This window comes from Triticum dicoccoides, chromosome 6B (genome assembly GCF_002162155.2).
Source record: "Triticum dicoccoides isolate Atlit2015 ecotype Zavitan chromosome 6B, WEW_v2.0, whole genome shotgun sequence".
NCBI lineage: Eukaryota > Viridiplantae > Streptophyta > Magnoliopsida > Poales > Poaceae > Triticum > Triticum dicoccoides.
The window spans coordinates 248,340,647-248,360,684 of record NC_041391.1 but is presented as its reverse complement, the minus strand read 5'-3'; the positions used below and the strand labels follow the sequence as shown (position 1 = coordinate 248,360,684).

Genomic DNA, 20,038 nt, shown 5'->3' with positions numbered 1-20,038 from the left:
TAGCGGGCGGACCTGGAGCTCGCCGCGGACCATGAGGGAGACGTTGGTGAAGAGCTCGGACAGCGAGTCGGTAAGCTCGTCTCTCTGCCCTGCCGCCGCCTCCTCCTTCGCCGGGGTCGCCATCGCCGGCGCTTCCTCCCGCTCCCGCCGAGTAGGAATCGGGATTGGGCTCGTTCCTCTATGCTGAGAAATTCTCTGTCCGCTCAAAAGAAATTGCAGTTTGCTGGGCCGTCATGATGGGGCCCAATATAAAAAGGAAGGTCCGTACTTAAGACAAACTAAGGCCTCCTTTGCTTCGTAGGATAGAATAAGAAATTTTGGGAAATCAGATGACATGTACTCCCTCCGTCCCAAATAAGTGCCTCAACTGTGTACAAAGTACCCCTAAAAAAAAACTGTGTACAAAGTTGTACTAAGGTCAAGACACTTATTTTGGGACGGAGGGAGTATGTGTTTTACCTCAAAAAAAAGATGACATGTATGTCAATACCTATAGGCTATAGAGATGTTGTTTGATTCATAAGATGATATTTGTTATATTAGGTCTGAGCTAAACATTTCATTCCTTGAACTGGGAATGGTAGAAACCAATTCTAGATAGGAATAGCAAATCCATTATGCAAACCAAAGGGTCCTAAAAAAATACATTTTCCTGCAAAAATCGTATCCTATAGCATTACTATAAATTTCCTGCAAACCAAAGGAGACCTACGCGTTTTTATTGACATAATTGCTATTTAGAGGCCACATCACAAACTGTTTCACAATATTCCTCAAAGAAAAATGTTGACAATTATGATTTTTAGTATCTTCAATACACAACCTACTTTAATTGTGCGGTGAGCACGACAACCTATTTTTATACTCCCTCCCGGAAATACTTGTCATCAAACTGGATAAAAGGGGATGTATCTAGATGTATTTTAATTCTAAATATATCTCTTTTTATCCATTTTGATGATAAGTATTTCCGGACGGAGGGAGTATGTTATTAGGGTAAACCTTTTGGCAATATTTTTCTACTAATGTGAATTGTCTGATTGTGCGCTATGGTAAACGGTGCCTTCTAGGATTGCACGATTCAGACTATGTATCATTTTTCATTTTATATGAAATTAAGGGTGTGAAGTGTGGTGATTGGACACCATTGATAGCACGCAACACACTACATGTCACATTTTCAAAACATGAGAAAATAAAATAAAAAGGGTAAGTCAAAGTTTCTCTACCTAATGGGGCCGTAGAAGATCCTGACCCCTACTTGTGGCCACAAGAGAAGACACAACCACAATAGTCGTGCCTAGGTTTGCGGCTCGATGTTCGCCTTTTTCTTCTCTTTTTTTTGAAACTCATGTTCGCCTTTTTCACGGGTGAGAAAAACGTCGGTGCAAATGTACATGATATATCCACAACAATGTCTCACCCTAGAATATGGTTAAGTTCATTGCATATAAAGAGCTTTCTCAAACATCCATTTCAAGATGATCGAATATGAACATGTACATAACCCCAAAAGGTAAATAAAAATCTTGTTCTTGCCAATAAATACAAACACCTGCGACCAGATCACAAATTGCTCATCTAGATGCTGAGCCGGATTACATGTTCAAGAAACTAGACAAATGCAGCAAACAAAATCCTCTCAAGTGTCCAAAACAAAAATTAGTGGCCACCATGAAATCACATTGTTTGACTGTGCAATATACTCCCTCTGTTCCAAAATAGATGACCCAACTTTATACTAACTTTAGTACAAAGTTGGGTCATCTATTTTGGAACGGAGGGAGTACTAACTAAAGCTCAATAATCACTCCGAATTATGCATGTGCATTGGACTTATTCCCTTGGAGTAAGGAGGCATGGAGCAGACTAGGCCTCCACCTTCCTGTAGAAGATGCTCATCGCATCGCTGTACAGGGCCACTGAATTGGAGAGCACAGCAAGCACAATCATGGTTACAGCTAAAACCTTGTCGCGCTTGGTTGCGATCCCATAAGAATCCCTGAAGAAACAATGAGCAGAATAAAGTTATTGGACATGTAAACCAAAAGGATACCTACAAACATCAGGCACACATCACACAAACAGAATGCTGATTACCTGAGTATGATCATGGCAGGAAAGATGAAACCAATCAGGACAGCAGCTGTAGCACCAGTGAACTGGAACGCATCCCAGATGCTTGGTATGAAGTTGGCAGCAAGATAAATCACAACAAGGAGTGAGACGGTGATAATGGTAAACCTTCGGTTGTCATGAGAAATGTGCCTTGAGGTGGGGAAGAGGAGTCCATCCAGGTTGAGCCTAAGGGCAAAGAAGACTATAGGGAAAACGAGCATGACATGGACTACATAGCTCACTCTGACTATATCATTGAAGACAGAGCTGAATGGAATATGAAGGTCGGAGTCAAAATTGGCGAGCACATCAGAGAGGGTACCCTCGCCAAAGAGGAGATATGCAAAGAAGCTTGTCGCAACATAAACACTTGAACAGAGAGCGAGTGAAGTTCGCACAATTGGCTTAGTCTGACTTCTATCTTCCAGCTCATTATCGATGCTGTGAACTGTCCAAACATGAAAAACAGATGTTTTAGATCTCAGAGAAATGAACAACAGCAAGAGCAAACCAAGTATGAAGTAGAAGACACACCATTGTAGTGGCAAATGTAGGCAGTGACAAGAACCGGCACAGCTGTAAAGAGTTCCCAGATGGAATTGATTTCATGTATCTCAGGGAAGAGTTTGGGAATCTCCGCGGTCCCTTCTATCAGTCTGAGAATAGCAATTCCAGCAGTGATGACAACAAAAACCACAGCAAGGGCAACTGACAGAGCAGATGTGTATCTCAATGAATCTGCGGCCAAAGATGCTCGGTTAGTAATTTGGTTCAGATACTATAAAAGAAATAGCAAAATGGACCTCTTTCTTCAATGCAACAAACTTACCCAATCGCTTAAAGCTCACCAATGGGGCAAACACAAAAATAGTTGTGGCAAGGAGAACAACTGGACGAGAATTCCAAAAATGAGGACCAAACCACCCCTCAAAGATACCCCGGTGATGAACACCAGTTGTAGATGTTCCCGATAGCACATCACCTGGAAAAAGATAAACAGGCAGTATCAATAATAGTTTGAGGCAAATTGCATGGTCCAAAAAAGGACACAACTATTTCCTAAAAGAAGAGAGAGCATATTTTGCGCTTATTTCGATATGTCATCTAATACATCACTTGGACAGACATAGGAGCATATAGGTAACATAGTGGAGATTTTTTTAGGGAGGTCGATCAAACTTGAGTATTATGGGAAACGGAGTCCCAACATCAATGAAAAGATCTATGTTAATAATCAGCCGCACTGAACCAAAAAGTGTTATACCGAAGAATTGTATCAGTGTTCACTAGTAATTAATTTATAAGTTATTACTTATTAGCTTCCAAGGATTCCATATTATGCAATTCAGCAACTACAAATATAGCACCTGAACGTATACTGCCAATCATCGATATTCAACATGACAACTCTCGATGACAGGTAGGCATAACAGAAAAGGGTCGTGTCACAGGCATACCGATGATAATCATGTATACAATCATGACGCCAATGTTGTTTATGACCACAGATGCTTGCAGCGCAATCCTCCCCCATTGACCAAAAGAGTCACCCATCAGCCAGCCATAGGATGTAATCTTGGCCTGGTGGCTGCACCTGACCATCATGTCAATTGATGCCTCAGTGAGCAATGCCACAAGGATGATCATCAAAATACCCGGGATAATGCCTAGCATCTTGATACTTGCTGGCAGGGCCATAATTCCAGCCCCCACGATGGTTGTCGACAGATTGAAAACTGCACCCGAGAAAGAGGCTCCATTGAACTCATGGATCCCATCTTCCTCTTCCGCCTTGACCGGGAGAAGTGGCGTGGTCTCATCCCTCTTTTCCTTGTGTGCAGACTGGTTTTCACTAGGTGATGCATCCCCAATCCCCATTTGTTTCAAGTACTTTCAACCTCCTGTATGTGCAAATTTTCAATTAGGACAACAGACAGATTTCATCTTAAATCTGAATTTCTTTTGAAATATATTCAGGTTACCGTTAAAAAAACCTTAAATCTGAATTTCCGTCCTTCGACTACATTTTCCTAATCTATCATCTGTAGAGCTATCTACCTTGTCATGAATCGAGAAAGCAGAATCCGAGTTTCATTTATCTTGGGGAAATGGTGATCGTGATTATTCAGGAAAGAACTAAGCTTTCAAGTTACAACTAACTATTTGACAGGATGTACAAAGTCTGGCTTGATGACAACCGGGAAACGAAACCACATAAAGCAAAAAACTTCAAGTGCCATTTCCGGTAGTAGAACACATGCATCAGTATCATTATTCAATCATAAGATGTTTGGTACAAGAATGGACAAACATTCAGCGCAACGTGTAAATCTTGGAATTTCGCCCAAATCCAAGACAAACTTCTCCAGGGCATATACCAATCAGATGAGACAACTCGAATGGGGACAAAACCCCAGACGAAAGCTAACCCAATCCTACCACCATGGAAAAACAAGCGCCAGAGAGTAGCATCTCAATCTCATACCTCTGCAGAATCCCAACTGTCGCTCAGCCAACAACCCGAACACGAAGAGAGCGGAGACGAAGAAATCGGCAGAAGACTTTGGAGGGTGCGCGCGTGTGTAGACGGAGTTGTCCCTCCGCCTCCCACCCCCGGCGGCCTTGTTATATAGGCGAATGCCGCGTGCGGTGCCGCGCCTCCGCTTATCCAAGAACCGGACGCATTCCTTGCCTTCCTGGTCGCCGCGAGCGCCGGTCCTTTTCCACGGAAAGGAAGAAAGGAAAGCAATCGATCTTTGCTTCCTCTTACTTGCCAGATTAGTTTAGTCTTTGGCCGGTTGCTTGCTGCCTCGCCATTCCTTATCCGCGGCGGGATGACAAAAATGGCGAGGCGTGCGGGTTGGCGACTGGCCGGTGGCAGTGGCACCGCGAGCGAGGAAGACGACGACGGGGATGATGGCAGGAGTGGAGATGCGCTGGCGAGATCTTTTTTGGCGACGAGTGGATGAGAGTGACGGATCTATGGAAGATTCTACTCGCCGATGGGTGCGGTAGATTCTGCCGGGTTTGTTACCCCGGGGGGTTGATTAAGTTAATTTTTTTCACAGTACTACCTGCTTTGGGTTAGGTGCTTGGATGAGGGACGATTAGGGCATGTACAATGGTCGATAAGGTAGTCTTATCTTAAATCTTGCATGTAATTTAGAGATGACAAAAAAACATGTGTACAATGGGTCATCTCTTAGCTTTATCTTCAATAACTAGTTATTCCTAAAAACATGGTGAGACATATTATACTAAAAGATCACCTCTTGCCTTCTCTTAATTAAGAGAAGACAAGCCTTCTCTTATGATTTCTCTCTCCTCCACCTCATCATTTATCCTACGTGGCATTGCTAAGATAGAACCATTGTACATGCCCTTATAGCTGGCCAAATGGGCTGGTTTTTTCGGGCCGCCCCGTGAGCACACCGGCACGGCCCGCCTTGGGCAAGGCACGACACGGGCTAAACGGGCCGGGCCAGGCACGCGGCACGCCCTGGGTCGTGCCTGGGCCTAGAGGGTGGGCACGCAGGCTGGCACGGCACGGCCCGATTACGTTTTTTATACATTTATATATGGCCCAACATGTAAAAATAGGCTAAAAAACGCTCAGTGCGTCGAATAACAGATTAAAAATATGCGGCCCACCGTGCTAAACGGGCCAACGTGCCGGCCCGTTTACTAACTGGACGTGCCTGGGTCTGGGGGCGCAACACACGGGCCGGCACGGCACGGCCCGTATAGTAATCTTGCCCTGGCGGGCCATGCCAGGCCAGGCACGATTAGGATGGGCCGGGCTGTGCCGTGCCGGGCCGGCCCGTTTGGCCAGGTATGGGGACGATGCTTTGATGCCTTAAGGCACCTACCTTTGTTTCTATGACATGTGGGCACAACAAGTGGCTGACCCATATATTAGTGACCCAAAGGCAGGTGCCTTTAAGGCACCGAAGCTACGTCTTTGGATGAGTGACTCGTGAGACAGATGCCGGACGATGAGACAGAGCGCTGGCTTTGTTATGCTATAGGTTCGAGCTTATACCTGCTGCAATGAAAAGTTCTCTGCGACGACACTCAGGCAAAGCTGTTGACCTGAAGCCTAACTTCTACTCCCTCCGTTCCTAAATAATTGTCTTTCTAGCCATCTCAAATAGACTACAACATACGGATGTATGTAGACATGTTTTAGAGTGTAGATTCACTCATTTTGCTTCGTATGTAGTCACTTGTTGAAATCTCTAGAAAGACAATTATTTAGGAACGGAGGGAGTAGTTTAATCTCAGATTCCTGTTTCTTGGGGATGTAATAAGTAGCTACTTTAAAACTCTGCGTTGGGGTGCTGTGTCCCCCTGGAGAGATTCTTTTCTTTTTCAGTAAGACTGTTTCAAATTTCGCTTCACTGATAAAATGGGACGGGGAAACCCCTTTTCATTAAAAAAGAAAAAAGAAAATGTGAAGCAGCGAGAAGAAGAAGGGATTGTCGCATGGCTGATGGAAGGATGAGAATGCGCTGTGGATAAACGAGTTACGCCACAGCTAGCCAAGTCCACCATGATTAGTGGGGTGATTAGTGCAATTGTATATTTGATTGACATGTTCTACACGTTTGTATCACTACAAAAAAATGACAAACAACGTTGTTGAATTTTCAGATTTTCTCTGTGACGTTTGGTTGGATAACACGTTCTATTGGTAATTTTCTAAAAAAAAGTTTTGAAAAGACCTAAGGCCATGTCTTAAAATATCGCATGTCCTTACAGACACTCATATAGAAAAACATAATTACATTCAAATCCTTAGGGGTGCCAAATCTTCTTCCTATTGCATCTACCGGCGACGCGCCGTGAGCATAGCTCGATACATTGTAACTTGTGAGCTTTCTACTCGCTATTAGGGTGTGTATAATCGACATCTAGCTGATTTTTAATTTTATATCTCTACTCCTAGAGAAGGAGTTTGCAGCGTCGCCTCCTGCGAGCGTCTTACACACGACTTTTCGCTCAAACGCAGCCAATTTAGGTCAGCTCATTTGACGCATGCGTGCATTAACTCAATCAAATCGCTATTCCCCCAAAACAATGTCATGCATTAACTCATTTAAGTCCAAACTTTCCTTGCCTTTCACTGCTCATGCTCGAATGATAAATCTTACCAAAATATCAACTATAACCAAAGTTGGCCGGCCCATTTGACGCGTGCGCGCGTTTTTTCAATGTTTCTTTTTTTTGTTTCATCTCTAAAGGGGAAGTTGGTAGGCAGGTATCCACCTTTTATTTTCGTCTTATTGGTTCAGTTTCGCCTCACCTCCCATCACCATCCCTCCACACTGATTTATTTCCTCCCATCTCACGTTGGTCTTTCCTCTCCACCTTCCACATACGTTTTTTTCATTTTCGATTTGGTTTTCCCTCTAAATCGTTCGACTCAAAACTCTATCCTCATCCAGTCAAATGCAACAAATCTCTCCCGAAGGAAAGAATCTGGATGAGATCTTAAACGCAATGTGTGGATCCATTAATCTTGACCACGCATATCCAAACCCCAATGCAGGAGATCTTCCAGCTGATGTACCAAATCATATCATCTTAATTAAGAAATAAAAGATCCTCTTAAAACAGAATTACAAATTAAGAAAACGTCTTAAATTAGAAAACAAATCAATCACATCAAAAAGGAAATAAACAAATTAGTCCATCAAAAAGGAAATAAATTGGCCATGTTAAAAAAACCAACACCCACAGAAAAAAAACAAAGCACGCAACTAGCGCACGCACAACCGCCCACCTCCACTTCCCTCGCCACGTCCACGCCTGCCGCTGCTAGCGCCAGCCAGTGGCTGCCACGAATGTGCTTCTTTGGGCGTGTTTGGTTGCCCGCATGCAGCCCAACTAGGCCCGCGCGAGATGTGCACGAGCTGTTTGGTTGCCTGGGCTGCATGCGGTTTGAGGCCCGCATGGACCTTAAAGCAGCCCGCAGCCTGGCCCGGCGGAAACTGCCGAATCGGCAGTTTCTTGCGAGCCTGGCCGGGCGCGGCCGCGTGCGAGGCAGTTGCACGCCTCGGGCAGCGCGGGAGACGGAGGCGACGTCTCATTACTCGCCCCCACTCTCCTGTCACCGCCCAGATGCATTGTTCCCACCGCTCCCTCTCTCTGCCTCACTGCCCCTCCCTGTCCTCTTCTCCGATGGCTCCGCCACGCCCACCGCCGCGCCGCCCTTTGACCCCCGTCGACTGGTTGGCTGGGCTCCAGAACTCGGGCCGCGACCTGGCGTCGGCACTGCGAGTGCCGTCCCCCATCTGCTGCTGGCCACCACGAGCATCGGCCAATGGTTAAAACTACCGGTTTACAGGCTAGGGTTCCAAAAAACTACCAAATTTTTAATTTTCTCAGAAAACTACCAGTCGAGTGGCCCGCTGTTTCAAAAAACACAAATCCGCGATGACTAGCGATTTGACCGGTTTGCTGACGGTTTGGGCCCACCTGTCAGCCCACGAGGCCACGTGCGCTCACAGCGCGGCCGTTGACGGCCGTTAGCCCGTGCGGTCTGGTCGGAACCAAAGCACGCGGTCACTCTCGCTCTTCCTCCCCCTCTCACTCTCACTCCCCCCCCCCCGCTCTGACCTAGGTGGGAGATGGCGGCGAGCTTTTGAGCCAAGGCGTCACTGGCGACGAGGGCGGTGGACATTCAGAGGTTCAGGCATGGCTAGGCAGCTCTAGCTTCCCAACGCAGCGGTCGCCGCTGCCATCACCGCCCGAGGCTCAGGTGCATCCGGAGTGCTCAGATCCGAAAGTCCGCGTGGCTAGGGCAGTGGCGAAGTGCATCCACGCGGATCCAGATGGCGGCCACAGGTGGGCGTCCGCGTTTGGTTGAGTGAGGTAAGAAATTTCAGTACCATTTACAGTTTTAGTTGAGATTTGAAAGTTAGGGTTAGAAGATGATAGTTTTGGTTAGGAAAAAAGTACTTTAGTTAGGGTTAGAAGATAGTGCAGTATTTGGAATGAGCAGTGTAGTTGTTTGTGTTGGTGATGTTCAGTGATGTTCAGTGTAAGTGGTTGTATTAGACAGGCATGCTACTGCATTTAGGATAATGTTCAGTGCAGTTTCTCATTGTTTGAAGCTTCAGCTATTTGAAAAATAAATGTTTGTCAATTTAATCTCCTACAGCTTAGATGAAGAGATTTGGGAAATGGGGCTGCATTCCCAAGGAACAGATAATATGGAGAGAAAGTATTCAGTTTCTTCAGATATCAGTTATCTGACCATGTTAGCATTGGCTGAGTTGGAGGGTTATGGAATGGAGGCTTTCCTGACCTATGTAAAGGAAGAGGGAAAGGGCTTGGAGGGGGTGGAGGTCCTGGATAGTGAGGAGGCACTAGAGGAAATGCTAGACTTATTTGTTGATAAGAAGATTCTGAACATCATTGTCAGAAAGCCAACTGATCCAATCCCAGCAGATGTTAATATTGATCACAGGAAGCTTGAGGAACAGATTCCCATTAGTAATGTTGGTGAGCAAATTGTTTATAATGCTTCCTAAGAAGGTGTCCTGTATCCACTCCATAATAACACTTTGGCACCAGTAATCCCTGAGGAGCCCTATCTTAACACACAACATAGTTGTAATTTCAACAAGGGGAAAATGTTGTGGAAGAAGAAGAAGATGTAGAAGTAGAACATGATGAAGATGGAGATGAAGATGAAGATGAAGATGAGATGGACAAATCTTCTTCGGATTTTGAGTTTTTTATGGGTGATTTCACAGGGCAGAAAGTATCATACAAGGCTTGGTCTAGGGGTGAAGATGAGGCTGGCACTGGGACAAGCCATTGTTAGGGAACGTAGTAATTTCAAAAAAATTCCTACGCACACGCAAGATCATGGTGATGCACAGCAACGAGAGGGGAGAGTGTGTCCACGTACCCTTGTAGATCGAAAGCGGAAGCGTTAGAACAATGCAGTTGATGTAGTCGTACGTCTTCACGGCCCGACCGATCAAGCACCGAAACTACGGCACCTCCGAGTTCTAGCACACATTCAGCTCAATGACGTCCCTCGTATTCCGATCCAGCCGAGTGTCGAGGGAGAGTTCCGTCAGCACGACGGCGTGGTGACGATCTTGATGTTCTACCGTCGCAGGGCTTCGCCTAAGCACCGCTACAATATTATCAAGGAGGACTATGGTGGAGGGGGGCACCGCACACGGCTAAGAGATCAAGAGATCAATTTTTGTGTCTTAGAGGTGCCCCCCGCCCCCGTATATAAAGGAGCAAGGGGGGAGGGGCGGCCGGCCTAGGAGGGGGCGCGCCATGGGGAGTCCTACTCCCACCGGGAGTAGGACTCCCTCCTTCCTTGTTGGACTAGGAGAGGGGAATGAAAGGGAGAGGAGGAGAAGGAAAGAGGGGGGCCGCCCCCCTTTGCCCTAAACCAATTCGGTTTGGGCCTTGGGGGGCACGCCCCACACTCCCCTTGCTGCCCTCTATTTCCACTAAGGCCCATGTAGGCCCATTAAGCTCCCGGGGGGTTCCGGTAACCTCCCGATACTCCGGTAAAATCCCGATTTCACCCGGAACACTTCTGATATCCAAATATAGGCTTCCAATATATCAATCTTCATGTCTCGGCCATTTAGAGACTCCTCGTCATGTCCGTAATCTCATTCGGGACTCCGAACAAACTTCGGTACATCAAAACTCATAAACCCATAATATAACTGTCATTGAAACCTTAAGCGTGCGGACCCTACGGGTTCGAGAACTATGTAGACATGACCTAGAACTGTTTCCGGTCAATAACCAATAGCGGAACCTGGATGCTCGTATTGGCTCCTACATATTCTACGAAGATCTTTATCGGTCAAACCGCATAACAACATACGTTGTTCCCTTTGTCATTGGTATGTTACTTGCCCGAGATTCGATCGTCGGTATCTCAATACCTAGTTCAATCTCGTTACCGGCAAGTCTCTTTACTCGTTACGTAATGCATCATTCCGTAACTAACTCATTAGCTACATTGCTTGCAAGGCTTATAGTGATGTGCATTACCGAGAGGGCCCAGAGATACCTCTCCGACAATCAGAGTGACAAATCCTAATCTCGAAATACGCCAACTCAACATGTACCTTCGGAGACACCTGTAGAGCTCCTTTATAATCACCCAGTTATGTTGTGACGTTTGGTAGCACACAAAGTGTTCCTCTGGTAAACGGGAGTTGCATAATCTCATAGTCATAGGAACATGTATAAGTCATGAAGAAAGCAATAGCAACATACTAAACGATCAAGTGCTAAGCTAACGGAATGGGTCAAGTCAATCACATCATTCTCTAATGATGTGATCCCGTTAATCAAATGACAACTCATGTCTATGGCTAGGAAACTTAACCATCTTTGATTCAACGAGCTAGTCAAGTAGAGGCATACTAGTGACACTCTGTTTGTCTATGTATTCACACATGTATCAAGTTTTCGGTTAATACAATTCTAGCATGAATAATAAACATTTATTATGAAATAAGGAAATAAATAATAACTTTATTATTGCCTCTAGGGCATATTTCCTTCAGCCATAAGCCTAGGGAAGAGGAAGATACTGCAGAGCACTATTGTGGAGCAAACTCAGAACTATTAGGGGTGATTTGGGTCTACTATGGTCTGTAATGACTGTACTTTATTTTGTTCCAGAGATATTCAGTCAGTTGAACTACTATGGTTTGTAATAACTACTATTTGGTCAGTTCAGTCAGTCTTGATTATGTCAGTTAGTTCAGTCACTGTTGATTATGTCAGTTAGTTCAGTCACTGTTGATTCTGACAGTGTTGATTTTGTCAGTGTTGATTCTGTCAGTTAATTCAGTCAGTGTTAATTCAGTCAGTTAATACAATCATTCAGAAGGGTAGCATATACACATAGATACATTCATACAGAGTAGCATCAAACACTAGTTATTATTACATAGATTATAGTAGATCTTACATAGAACACCAAGATAGTACCATAAAACTCTCTTAGATAGACTTACAGATAGAAAGATAGATAGCAAGGTAGATACATAGATTCATCAGTCATAACGCTCGAAGAAACGAACCCACTTGGCCCTAGTAGCTGGATGGGGAGCCATGACTGCCCTCACCCTTGCCCAGCTAATGATCTGCATGAATGTCCTTCCCCTGCCACCAGTAAAAACCAGCTCTAGTTCTTCATCATTGCATTTCTCCAGTACCTTGTCGGAGAGTCGGCGGTTGAACTCCTCTTCCTGCTCAACCTGGGCCGCCTCTAGTGCCCTCTGCCTACGCCTCCTCCTCCTCCTCTGTGCTGCTGCTGCTGCCCTAACCTCCACAGCCTTCCCCTCCTCCTCTGTGACATCTCCCATGTCAGGATCCATCTCTAGGGTTTCTTTTGGGTGGCGGCTGGTGGAGTCACTGGGAAAGGGTGGGGGGGTGGGGAGGGGTTTATATTGACAGATGGATGGGGTAGGGTTTTAGTAGGCCTAGGGTTGCATTTGGTCAGCCACTAGTGGGCCACTAAGCCCAATTACCCACACAAATAATATATGTTGGCTAACAAATAACATATAGAAGATATAAGATCAATTTAAAAACTTAATAGCATAGAAGATCCATTTCCACTACTTAATAGAATAAGTGATCCATTACAACACTTAATAGCATAGGTGATCCATTACAACTTACTTAACAACATAGGTGATCCATTACAACACTTAATAGCATAGGTAATTCTGCACCAACTAAAGTTCAAATGCATGGCCAAACACTAGGTTAAACTTCACATTCCCCCAAAATGTACACCCATAATCACTTCAGACTGTGAGGCCACATCCTTATATAAAGGCCTTGGATGTACTTACTTCACCAACATATCACAGCAACTTCAAGACTCAAGGATGGCCTTGATTTGCTCTAACTTCTCCTTGCTGCCATAGCCATCTTTCAGCAGCTCAGCAACAACAAGCTCAAGCTTGTCCTTCTCCTTCTTAAGAACATCTCTGTCAACTTGAACATCCTTCATAGCCTTCCTGGTGTTCTTGATGATATCATCTTGGCTCTGGAAAATGCACCTCTGCTCTTTTCCAAGTTTGAGCTTTTCCATCTGCACCTCCAACATAGCTTTCTCCTCTAGCTCCTTCTTCTTCTTCTTCTTCTCAAGTTCTTCCTCCTCCACTTGTTTCTGGTACACCTTCTTGTCCACCCTACCATCCTGCCAATCAAACATCTTGGATACATCATCAACAAGCTTGGTGTACTCAATGCAAAGCTTGTCATTTTCAGTCCTAAGCTTGGCCAACTCCCTTTCATGCTCACTCTTAAGCTTAGCCAACTCATTCTCAAACTTCTCCTTGTCAAGTACCCTTCCACAGTTCTGCTCATGGAACATTTCCCATAGCTTGCACAAACATCTCTGAAGAACAGTAGGCCAAGGCCCATCAACCCACTCTACACCACCACAATTCACACCATTTTCCTGCATTTGTAAATGTGATGAGTTATTACAAGTGGACTAGTAACAAAAATACATATGTGGCTGTCATATCAAACAAACTACTGTGTCATATCAAACATCAGTGAACATCCTTGGCAGAAAAGTTAATCGACATCTAACCTGCACTGGGCAGCCATAGAAACGCCTTCCTGTTACAGGCCCTTCAAAATCAACACGCTTAATAGGCCTCAGTTGGTGCAGAATGCACTTGGGATGAGCAAGCTCAAGTTGGACACGGAAAAGGGGCTCCACAGTGGTGTCTGGTTCCTCCTGCAACCAAAATAACCAACAAACACTCGTTTCAATCTGAACTCTATACCAGAATCAACTTGCACTGTTAATTTAACATGAACAGTAAAAAATCCCCAAATCAGCATGAACCCTAACACTGTACAGAGATGAACCCTAGGTTTCCTCAATGCTACAATCAAAACCCACCCTCACTAATCAAGAACAATATCACACACACAACAACAACACTACATTCAGCCAAATCCATGGAGGTATCCTAGGCCTACTAGCACCTAACCGTAACCCTAGGTGTGGCAAAGAACTTACCATAAGTCCCAGGTCCATGCTGACGACCTCACACTACTCCTCCGAGCTTGTTTCCTCGTCGTTCCAGGAAGGCATTGCGGCAAGGAGGTCGACAACGACCGGCCTCGAAGACGGCGAGCGATAGCGAGCTCGTACTGGAGCAGGGGAGTGAGAGCATGGGAGTGAGAGCAGGGAAGTGAGCGAGCAGGTGCACCCGCCCGACCGAGGGGGTTTATTTACCCCAGTTCCGACCGGGCTGGTCGGCTAACGGCCGTCAGCGGCCGCGCCGTTAGCGCACGTGGCCTCGTGGGCTGACAGGTGGGCCCAATCCGTCAGCAAAACGGTTAAATCGCTAGTCACCGCGGGTTTGTGTTTTTTGAAATAGCGGACCGCTCGACTGGTAGTTTTCTGAGAAAATTAAAAACTTGGTAAACCCTAGCCTGTAAACCGGTAGTTTTATGCTATTTACTCTCCTCAGCAGGATGACAAAAATGGCGAGGCGTGCGGGTTGGCGACTGGCCGGTGGCAGTGGCACCGCGAGCGAGGAAGACGACGACGGGGATGATGGCAGGAGTGGAGATGCGCTGGCGAGATCCTTTTTGGCGACGAGTGGATGAGAGTGACGGATCTATGGAAGATTCTACTCGCTGATGGGTGCGGTAGATTCTGTCGGGTTTGTTACCCGGGGGGGGGGGTGATTAAGTTAATTGTTTTTACAGTACCTGCTTTGGGTTAGGTGCTTGGATGAGTGACTCGTGAGGCAGATGCCAGACGATGAGACCAAGCGCTGGCTTTGTTATGCTATAGGTTCGAGCTCAAAAATATCAGGCCACGGCTTGGCAAAAGTTGGTTCAGAACTCGGAGACTATTTACGAAACACAATAAGAAAATGTGAAAGTTAGTTTCATAAAAAATGTGAAAGTTATCTGCCCACAAAAATTTCATGTATTCCTGTGGTTGTGTGTCATAACAAAATCCTTACCCGAGATAATTTAGCTAAAAGGAGACCTGTGGAAGATTTGTCCTGCTTATTTTGTAGTGAAAATGAAACTGTCCAACATTTGTTGTTTGAATGTGTGGTTGCAAAACAGATTTGGGATTTTACTTCTGAATGTTTTGATCGTCCATGCATTTCTAGCTTTGATGATATTTGTGCCTTATGGCAGAACAATAAGACTGATGCTATGCTTAACCTGCTAGTGGCTGCCTCCTTGTGGAGCATTTGGAAACTAAGGAACAACTTATGTTTTCACGGGCGTGCCTGAAGAGATGCCAAATGTGTCCTATCAAAACTAAGCATATATCTGTTGCAATGGAAAGTTCTCTGCGACGACACTCAGGCAAAGTTGTTGCAGTGATGCATTCGCCTTCTGGACAGACGCCGTGGAGAACTGCTGAGGATTGCGTGGATGTGAGCGTGAAGAACAGGAAGATGGAGCCTAACCTGAAGCCTAACTTCTAGTTTAATCTCAGATTCCTGTTTCTTGGGGATGTAATAAGTAGCTACTTTAGAACTCTGCGTTGGGGTGCTGTGTCCTCCTGGAGAGATTCTTTTCTTTTTCAGTAAGACTGTTTCGGATTTCGCTTCATTAATAAAATGGGACAGGGAAACCCCTTTTCATCAAAAAAAAAAGAAAAAAGAAAATGTGAAGCAGAGAGAAGAAGGGATTGTCGCATGGCTGATGGAAGGATGAGAATGCGTTGCGGATAAACGAGTTACGCCACAGCTAGCCAAGTCCACCATGCAATTGTATATTTGATTGACACTAGTAAATGTGCACGTGCAACGCACGTCTCAACCAATGCACATGAAATTCATGTGATAGTTCATATGCTGGAAAATTCAGAAAATAGAAGGAACGATTATGAAGAAACCATTGAGCAACAATACGTAATATTGATGCACAACACCAACTCAAATTGCCTCTCCAAGTTTTGAAGTGAAAGCACAAGTATGTATATAAAGATTTTTCCGGAAATAGCATAGTGCACAGAAATATATCGAAAAAAATGTTGCAAGGGGCATACCATTGTTTTAGCCATGAAAGGAACCAACAAAGAAATCAAAATACGTAACAATGTTTGGCACAACTGTACTCTCATTTTAAGCTTGTGGGGCTACAACAAATGTCGCCTGAAAGCATTGTTCGGACGTCCAACTCATATTTCTCTGGCCCCATGAACTCTTTCACCCAACTTCGGCCAAGCCATGCAGCGGGGAAGGATCCATTGACGTTGTCGGAACTACATCTAGATTATTCTTCCTCATCAGTATTATGATAAACAATTTACAACAACAATGACTATATAACGGAACAAATATGTACAATGATAGTACAGAATCTAAAATAAGGACCATTGATCAGATGTTGGAGCATCAACATTGATAGAAAAAGCAAATCCATGCATGTCACAACATGCTACTTACATTTCCCATGTCATGGATACAATCTTAATATCTCAAAAAAGATTATAGATAGATTAGAATTGGGAAATGAGGTGATCCAGAAATTGGATATTTCACTGGCTGAGGGCAATCTCCATTAGTACAAAATCAGTATACTCAACTTGTATGAAAGAACTATAATACTTGTTGTATGAGTCCAATTAGGAGTGGTCAGAAATTAGGAGAAGCTTCCTAGCAATTTGAATGCAGATTTGAGGCTTGGCATTTTTGATGGCTGAGTAAAAAAACATTTGAAACAAGGCAAAAGACTTGCCATTTTCATTGATTAAGAAGAGAATTGCACGGTTAATTGACGGAAAACTGGGCTAAAACCGATACATCCCAACCCATATGACATGGGCACCACCGGTCAACCTGGCCGCCGACATGGCACACAGAGCTGCAAAGAAGAAAGACATCCATAGAGGAGTAGCAATATATCCAGCGGGCGGGCGAAGTGGTGAGGGTGTCGGCAATATATCCAGCAGAGCTATAGTGTGAGATTTATGGCTACGATGATTCAGACTAAATTTTCTTCTCATATTATTTTTTACTTGGGCACGTTCAGTTTTCTGGTTAATTCACTACCCCTAAATGCTCCGGCAAATTATCATAAGCAGAAAACATGTACTTCCTCCGTTCCTAAATGCAAGTCTTTTTAAAGATTCCAATATGGACTATATACAGAGCAAAATGAGTGAATCTACACTTTAAAATACATCTATATAAATCCGTATGTAGTTCATATTGACATCGCTAAAAAGACATATTTAGGGACAGGGGGAGTATATCTGTAAGCAAGTTGTAAAAGAAAAAAAAACATAGTCATATCATTTCAAAGAATGTTACATGCCAATAGGTTATAATTTTGCTATTGTCATCAAATGCATATCATCAATGTCAGTACAGTCAAATATAATGGCATGTCAACCCGGAATATACAAGGTCAATCATATAGATGCAACAGTGCAAGAAGAGTTACTAATCATTGCATTCTAGTGGTTGCATTGAGCAGCAATACTCATTATGTACAAACAATACAACATAGGAAGAGTGAGATGATATAACTAATAAAGTTCAAAGAATGTACTGCTGACAAAGATCCTTTACTTGATAAAGGCAGTAGTCGCTTGAGAAGTAGTCCTTCCTGATAAAGATGATCTGCGAATGATCCATCTGCATGTACATATTTTTAACACGCGCCGATCTGCAAATCTATGTGAGTAAGCTTGTGCCAATTTATTTTGTAGGAGTTGTGGGCAGCCCAAGTGCCTGGGAGAGCGCTGCCACTGTTGTACTCCCTCCGTTCCAAAATAGATGACCCAACTTTGTACTAAAGTTAGTATAAAGTTGAGTCATCTATTTTGGAACGGAGGGAGTAGCACTTTCCGGCTTGCCGGCGTGGTGTAGAAGGCTGAAGGATGTATGGCTGCACTGAATCAGGAGGAAGTTTCAGTGTCTTGTGCATTTCGTACCAGTTTTCAGATCCACGTCGGGGCCTTGTTGGGGTTTTGCACTCACATATTATGAGTCCAACATCAGCTCACATCAGAGAAAATTCAGTTGAGCATGATCATTAATTTCTTTTTACATTGTTAAGTAGTACGATCATTACTTAGTCATAGTGTTTCATTACAAAGACTTCCAGATGTTGTCGCTTGCCAAAAGGAAGATATCGTGTCTTTACCACAATAGAATCTGAATAATTTATTCCAGTTCAGCATAGGATTTTCTATCATGTTATTTGTGAAACACAACCTAATAAGAACTAAAAGCATAGGACTCTGTCATGTTATTTGTGAAACACAAAGGAATATGTTCCAAACCTGAAAGTTGGATGGGCCGGAGTTCCTTTGCTGAATCTAGTGTAGGCGTAGTGATGTGGTGTCACGTTGCTGCGTCCAGGCCATGGTGTCCGCGTGAGGAGTGTGGCGGCCATCACGGCAGCGTTGGGTCAGTAAAGTCCTGGAATAGAGTGTGACACCGCGTTTCAGGCAATGGGTCTATGTGAGGGATGATGAAGCAACAATACAAATACTAATCGACATATAGTACATCTATTTTCACTAATGTGATGGCACAACCCAGAGCCTACATGTGTCTCAATTCTGAAAATTGTGAAGTGTGTAATCAGAACACTATTTCAGTTTGGTAGGGCGATCCAAACAGTGTACCCCCATCCATCCATTGTTAAATGATTGTTTGCTCATGAAGACCTGAGCATCGAGAAAGAAGACTAATTGGAGACCATGGAGCTGATCTTATACTTGAATAGTGAGTGCCTGACTATCATGGCTATCTCTATTTACGGATGTTTAAAGGGATTGGATACATCAGAGCGTCTTGAAGCAAACACAAGAGAGTGTCATACTCATAAATTTTCAAGAATGCGGGATCGATAAAATTGGTGTGCCATGTTATTTCTAGGGAATAAATCCCTGAGCTTTTGGGACAAAAAATCAGTTTAAAAAGGGGTGATGCCAGCAAGCTTATGTGACCTTCTCGGTCTAGATTATGTGCTCAAACCTGCTGATGCACTTAGATGTTAGAAAGAGAGATTGGATGCAGAGGGCGTGATGGATCGTACCGCGGCGACGCCTTGCTGCAAGTCTGGATTTAATAGGCGTATTCATGAAGATGCAGTGTGTAGGGTGGCCGCTGACGCATACACATACGCGCGGATGCTCCACGCTGCGGCTGCGCAGCCGGGAGCCGCATCGCCGTGGGCGGAGGGGTGGGCCATGCACGCACTCGCCGGCGTGGACTGCTGCCTTGTCCGGTTGGACGCCTAGCTCAGCCTGGTCGAGCTCCTCGTTCCAGCGCTGGACGCCGGACGTCGTCCTGGCCGTCGTCGGTCCGGCGGACATGGCGTGGTGGGTTGGCGTCGGGGATAGCCGGAGAGAAGAGTTGTGGCCTTCATCTGCAGCCGTATGCTGGCGGCGGCGGCGATCTAATAACCCTGGATCCAGCCCTAGGGTACGATGGACATGGAATAGGGAGGAGCGGTATGTGGTCTTTACAATCGCTGGGATAGGAGCTGATTACACTTTCATGGAACACGTATTAGGCGGACGAATCTTTGGCAGAGTATACGTCGGGCGGACTGTAATTGCTAATTGCTAACCTCATATTAATCTAGGCTGTTAGATCTAATTTGGTGGGATAATCAGACGGTAATAATCAACCGGTGTACATTTAACGGGGTGTCTCTAAGAAAAAAGATGTTTACTTGTTTAATAGTAGTAGAGATGTTCTACACGTTTGTATCACTACAAAAACGACAGACAACGCTGTTGAATTTTCAGGTTTTCTCTGTGACGTTTGGTTAGATAACACGTTTTACTGGTAATTTTCTAAAATAAAATTTGAAAAGATCTAAGGCCATGTCTTAAAATATCACATGTCCTTACAAACACTCATACAAAAAACAGAATTAC

General features: G+C 44.6%; 2 protein-coding genes across 3 annotated transcripts in view; both read right to left on the bottom strand.

The window, feature by feature from the left end:
• Nucleotides 1–220, bottom strand: part of LOC119323821 (biogenesis of lysosome-related organelles complex 1 subunit 2-like) — a 3,695-nt gene extending 3,475 nt beyond the window's left edge. Inside the window, exon 1 of the mRNA XM_037597529.1 lies at nucleotides 13–220. Coding sequence (XP_037453426.1) covers nucleotides 13–123 — 111 coding nt within the window. The 5' untranslated portion in view covers nucleotides 124–220. The remainder of the gene's footprint in view (nucleotides 1–12) is intronic.
• A 1,231-nt stretch (nucleotides 221–1,451) lies between these two features.
• LOC119323006 (amino acid transporter AVT6A-like) lies at nucleotides 1,452–5,093 on the bottom strand. Of its 2 annotated transcripts, XR_005156048.1 has the most exons (7): nucleotides 4,604–5,093; nucleotides 3,576–4,019; nucleotides 2,948–3,100; nucleotides 2,653–2,856; nucleotides 2,101–2,566; nucleotides 1,787–2,002; nucleotides 1,452–1,707 (listed from the first exon to the last, which is right to left on the bottom strand). XR_005156048.1 is itself a non-coding variant. In XM_037596560.1 (6 exons), the coding sequence occupies exons 2-6, from the start codon at nucleotides 3,994–3,996 to the stop codon at nucleotides 1,870–1,872; spliced, it is 1,377 nt and encodes a 458-aa protein (XP_037452457.1). In that variant the 5' UTR covers nucleotides 3,997–4,019; nucleotides 4,604–5,093; the 3' UTR covers nucleotides 1,452–1,869. The 2 variants fall into 2 exon arrangements, 1 of the variants encoding a protein (XP_037452457.1); XM_037596560.1 differs by having other exon boundaries at nucleotides 1,452–2,002.
• Nucleotides 5,094–20,038: the final 14,945 nt, after the last annotated feature.

Excerpts from the sequence above, each read along its gene's own strand:
- LOC119323006 (XM_037596560.1), bottom strand. The coding sequence starts at position 3,996 with ATGGGGATTGGGGATGCATCACCTAGTGAAAACCAGTCTGCACACAAG. Across the intron at positions 2,857-2,947 it reads GGTGAGCTTTAAGCGATTGG|ATTCATTGAGATACACATCT; the intron begins GTAAGTTTGTTG and ends CTTTGGCCGCAG. Across the intron at positions 2,003-2,100 it reads CCTGCCATGATCATACTCAG|GGATTCTTATGGGATCGCAA; the intron begins GTAATCAGCATT and ends TTGTTTCTTCAG.